Genomic DNA, 5,556 nt, shown 5'->3' with positions numbered 1-5,556 from the left:
GTAAGAATGTAGAAGTCTTGTTCCCATTTCTCAATCCTCAGACTGTACATCTCTTCCTCCATATTCTTGGTGGCATCCTTCATAGGAAGCCGATCAATGTAAGCTTTCTCTCAAGTCTATGGGGAGCTAGAACCCCAGTGTGTGTGAGGTTTCTTAGAAGCACAGGTAAGACAGTCTGGGCCTTGGAAGTGGCAGCTAATATGAGAGGGGCAACCGTGGAGTACAACCTGACACTGAGATCCAAGGGTGTCTCGGTGTCAGAGCTGATCTGAATTAGAGGTTGTACACCTGGTGTCTGCTGTGAAACTGACCTTCAGCTGACTTTCTGAAGACGATCCACACACTTTGGAATACAGAAGTGATGTTATGAAGGAAGTGGTGAGGAAAAACCTCTTTTCTACTATGCCATCACAGTAGAAACTCCATGACTCTGTACCAATCCATCGCATCTCTCTCTCTCTCTCCCCCTCCCCAGGGTCACCGGACATCACACCTGCTCCCTCTGCAGTCTGCTTCCTGTGTTGACCATGCCCAGGTGGAGCTGCCTGGTGACAGGAGCAGGAGGGTTTCTGGGCCAGAGGGTTGTCCGCATGTTGACTCAGGAGAAAGACCTACAGGAGATCAGGGCCTTGTACAGGTCCTTCACTCCAAAACACAGGGAGGAGCTATCCAGTAAGTGACCTAGAGGCTGGTGAACATGTACTATGCATGGGGAGGGGCCTCTTGTCACCAAATAAAAACAGGTAGATCTGTAAAGAGGCTCAACAGAGATAATCACAGTTGGTGCCGCATACAGTCAAGAAGACAACTGACTTCTCTACAATCTTGCAGCTATAATAAGACAAGGAAGGGTAGGCGTTCAGGTCAGGTGGTCTGTTCTTTAAAGGCTGGGGTGTGGTAGCTTCTCTCCGGTTCTTCTACTTCCGCCCCACAGCGCAACATCAGCTCCATGATGTGACAGGGAAGAATAATTGCCAAGTCCGTGGTGTCTTGGACAAGGTGGGAGACGTGGCTCTACCACATAACACTCAAATTATATCCTCCTGCTATCTCAGGACTCCCCAAAGAACTGACGTGTGAGTCTACTTTATCCTGTGTCTGGGCTCCTCCGGCCCTGGCATATCAGCCCTTTTGACTCAGTCTGTCCAAAGTCAGTAGCAAAGCAGAGAAGAGGAAAAACCGCACAGGAAGAGACTCAAATCCTGATATCTGCCTCCATCCCAAAGGCTTTCCCCCATCCTTCTCTACTTCAAGGCCTTCTTGGGGTTGCCTGCCAGGGATGGGGGCCTAGAGTAGACACATTCAGTAGAAGCTGTAGTCTATCCCGAGAGTGATTTCTCTTGCTCTAGATTTCTACTTCTGCCTCTGTTGAAGTATTCTTTGGTATTCCTTGCAAATTCAGTGGACCGGAATGTTGCAAGAGTTGATTCCAAAGGAGTCTTGCTTTTAGAGTGCATAGAGAAGTGAGGATGGATTGGGAGGAGGCAGAGGGACGACAGAGCCATCACTGGAAATATGTGTGTCCTCAGACATGCCCTGGAGCTGTCTGCACTTTCCCCAACATTTGCCAGGGACATCAGGATCCCGACTTCATGAGGTAGCCAGAAAAGAAGATAGCAGACTGAGAAAGTCATATATAAACTATGAAGCTCAAACCAACGCGGGGCATTGGTACAGGCTGCATGTGGCACACTGTCAGTTTTGTGAACTAACTTAGGTGGCATTGTGATTGCTGGTATCATCCCCTAAATTTGAGAGGAACCTGAAGATAATCCATTGCTCCTAATGTAGTGCAGTCCCTTGGAGGAGGCCTCATTTACAATGTATCTATCTGATAAGAAATACTCACCTAAACCCTCGCTGGAGCCCTTTCTCAGTTCTCTCATTGGCCCTCAAGTTCCCCCTTGTAATTGAGCTGACTCTCCATTTGGACTCAGCACAGACCCAGAAGGCATCAAGTCCTATCAGGGCTGACCTGAATTTTCCATCTTTGTGCCCGCTTCTTCTGGACCCTCCTCACTGGAGCTCTGGAGGACACAGTCTGAGTAACCTGTTCCTTATCCAGGTTACTCTTACGTCTTTATGCCTGGACATTCACAACCTGAGACCGCTGTTACAGTCTTCCCACACAGGACTCTGCCTCTGCATCTCCCTCAGTCCAAATCCACAAGTGATTCCGCTTCCTGTCAATCAAATCCTACTTCTCCCATTTTACATTTGACTACCACCACTTCTCTGATCAGGATAATGAGTTTATGAGTTTCCATAACTCTGTTTTTATGTGCAAAGCACAAAGGACATCTTACTGCTCGGATTCATATCTGCAAAAGAATGGGTGTACAAACGATGCTCCTCCTTCCCTACAAATGCTACATTCTGACTGTTGTACTCTATTGTTCCTTCAGTAGAAAGGCCTCCTCCCCAGTATTCCCTCGCTCTGGCTGCCCTTGAAGCCAGACACTGTGTCAGGAAACTTCCATCCCAAGCAGGAGGGTTTCCCAATGAGCTGCTTTGTGTTTCTCAGAGCTGCAGACAAAAGCCAAGGTGACCGTGCTGAAGGGAGACATCCTGGATGCCCAGTGCCTGCAGAGAGCCTGCCAGGGCATCTCTGTTGTCATCCATACTGCGGCCGCCATTGACGTCTCAGGTTTCATTCCCAGACAGACCATCGTGGATATCAATCTGAAAGGTACAGTACCTCAGGAAGATATGGAGTGAGTGGGTAAATCTAAATGGCCAAATAGCACGAGGACAAGAAGGGACATGCCAACCGTGCAACACCTGCTCTGCTCTGGGTTGTCTCGGCTTGCCAGCCCAGTGAGCAGAACTCGGGGCTATGGTGTTTAGAAGAAGACACTGGACTGAGAGAGGAGGGAACCGTGGCCACACAGGCAGTCAGTAGGAGAGAAAAGACATAAAGTCACAGCCATGACTCTCTGACTGCTAGAGAAGTTCTACTGTTCCTCCCTGCCAAAGTGAGGGGACGTCATCTCCAAATGTTTGATGTCCATCCACACACTCACTGCCTCTCTGAAGCAGACCCTGGCCTTTCCTCTCTAGAGAGCCATCACAGCTGCTCCTCTGGGGTCTGCCAAGAAAAATAACCCACCACTTGTTTTCTTAAAAGCAACAGTTTTTCAATTTCCATAACGCCATCTCTTCAGATCAGCATCAATCTCCTCTTGAAGACTGGTCCTAGCCAGAGCACAGTCTCTTTCTCAAATCCCCATCCCTAAATGCTTAGTGCCTCTGAAAGTAGATTCCAATATACTTTAATAAAGGACTTTACCGTATAACACCATCACTCTGACCACATGCCAACCCCAAGACAGTCTTCTTAGTACCACTGTGCTCCAAGGTCCTGCCTGGCATGTATGCTTCAGGTGACCTCCAGATTTACTGACTCAGACTCCTTTTCCAATTCAACTAATTATTTGGGGATTCTCCATTACCAACTCAAAAGGATCCCTTTGAGTTCTACCTAGCTTCTTCGCTCATACCCTACACTGCGGGTGGTGCTGGGAATACCAGGATTCTCAATCCTGTATTAGTCTTTACTAAATGAGAAAAAAATGTCAGTTTAGTGTCTAATTGTGAGTGTATACTGCATCCCCAGGGGTACTGGTGCCCATCTGTAATCCTAGCACTCAGGAGGCTGAGTCAGGAAGATCATACCTTCCAGGACAGTCTAGACTGCACAGTCATAAGACTCTACCTGAAATGTAAAATAAAAATACATATTGCTTATATTCTTATACCTGAGTGGGCATGCTGTAAGTTCTGCACTACATCTGAGAAAATGTGTCTTGAATTTTGGATTAAGCGCTGGCCCTCCTTTAATGAAAGGAAATGCATGAACATAAGTAACTCTTTGCTTTTATTTGGGGGTGGTATCTTTTTGATTTGTTGTTGTTGTTGTTGTTTCTGGGGATTAAACCTTCAACACAAGGCAAAGGCTCAACCACTGAGCAACATCCCCAAAGTAAATGAGAATTTATTGATGCCAGTTTTTAGAAAACAGGAAGGAAGAATTTTCCAGAATGAAGATGCTGGCTTTAGTTTGTATCTCCTTGAAACATAGCAGTCACCTGAAAAGAGGGACCCTCAACTGCAGAGTTGCTTCCATCAGATTGGCCTCTGGGGATACCCGTGGGCTACTTTCTTGATTAATGATTGATATGGGAGGCCCAGGACCACTGTGAGCTGTCACCTCTTGGCAGGTGGTCCTGCATTCTATGGGTAAGCTTGCTGGGCACATGGGAAGCAAAGTAGTAAAGAGCATTCCTCCATGGTTTCTGCCTTTGTTCCTGGGGTGACTTTCCTCAGTGAAACTTATCAGAACATCTAAGCCATATATAAACCCTTTCACAGCAATAGAAAGCAAACTAAGACTCAGTGGCTCAGTTGGACGGGCCTCGTCTAACATAAGGAAGAACCTAGGTTTGATCCCTAGCACTGAAAAGTAAGTACATGCAGAGAGAGAGAAAGAGAGAGAGAGAGAGAGAGAGAGAGAGAGAGAGAGAGAGAGAGAGACTCCTATGAATTCAGAAACCTAGAAATCCCTGTTTTCCAGAATCTAATTTGTGGCTATAGAATGGCGATTTGAGTCAAGATCAGGTAAGAAGGCATTTGGATCTGTAGCGGCCCTTCCAGTGGGGTTGAGGAGGAGATGAATCTGATGTCATGGCCACAACGGGCCCTTTGGCTTATTTCCTGTCGGTAATGGCGAGCTTCCTGTGAGCAGGTACTCAGCTACTGTTGGATGCTTGTGTGGAAGCCAGTGTTCCAGTCTTCATCTACAGCAGCTCAATGTCCGTGGCTGGACCAAACTCCTACAAGGAGATCGTCCGGAATGCCTGTGAGGAAGAGAATCACGAAAACAAGTGGTCTGATCCATATCCATACAGCAAGAAGATGGCTGAGAAGGCAGTGCTGGCAGCCAATGGGCGCACCCTAAAAGATGGCGGCACTTTGCATACTTGTGCCTTAAGACTCCCATTCATCTATGGAGAAGGAAGCCAACTGCTTTTGGCCGTAATTAATAGAGCACTCGAAAACAATGGCGTTATTTGGAATTTTTCCAAATTCTCTGTGGCCAACTCAGTGTATGTGAGCAATGGGGCCTGGGCACACGTTCTGGCTGCCAGGGGCCTACGAGACCCCAAGAAATCACCAAACATCCAAGGGCAGTTCTACTACATCTCAGATGACACTACTCACCAAAGCTATAATGATTTATCTTACAATCTGAGCAAGAAATGGGGTTTCCATCTTGATTCCAGATGGAGCCTTCCTCTCCCCCTGCTGTACTGGCTTGGCTTCCTGCTGGAAGTGGTGAGCTTTCTGCTGCGTCCAATCTACAACTACCAGCCTGGCTTAACCCGCTTCACGGTCACACTGTTAAATAGTGTGTTCACCTTCTCCTACAAGAAAGCTCAGCGAGATCTGGGCTATGAGCCTCTTGTCAGCTGGGAGGAAGCCAGGGAGAAAACTTCAGAGTGGATCGGGTCACTAGTGGAGCAGCACAAGGGGACACTGAACACAAAGACTCAGTGA

General features: G+C 47.4%; 1 protein-coding gene across 2 annotated transcripts; it reads left to right on the top strand.

Annotated features, from left to right (window-relative positions):
• The first annotated feature begins 527 nt into the window (after positions 1–527).
• LOC130889729 (NADPH-dependent 3-keto-steroid reductase HSD3B3-like) lies at positions 528–5,556 on the top strand. 2 transcript variants are annotated; one of them, XM_057793636.1, is made up of 3 exons: positions 528–672; positions 2,525–2,689; positions 4,745–5,556. In XM_057793636.1, exons 1-3 carry the CDS (start codon positions 528–530, stop codon positions 5,554–5,556), a joined length of 1,122 nt encoding a protein of 373 aa, XP_057649619.1. The 2 variants fall into 2 exon arrangements, with proteins under 2 accessions (XP_057649619.1, XP_057649620.1); XM_057793637.1 differs by lacking the exon at positions 2,525–2,689.

Source organism: Chionomys nivalis, chromosome 18 (assembly GCF_950005125.1).
Source record: "Chionomys nivalis chromosome 18, mChiNiv1.1, whole genome shotgun sequence".
Taxonomy (NCBI): domain Eukaryota; kingdom Metazoa; phylum Chordata; class Mammalia; order Rodentia; family Cricetidae; genus Chionomys; species Chionomys nivalis.
Note: the sequence above shows the minus strand (reverse complement) of the source record. Positions and strands in the feature narration are given on the sequence as shown.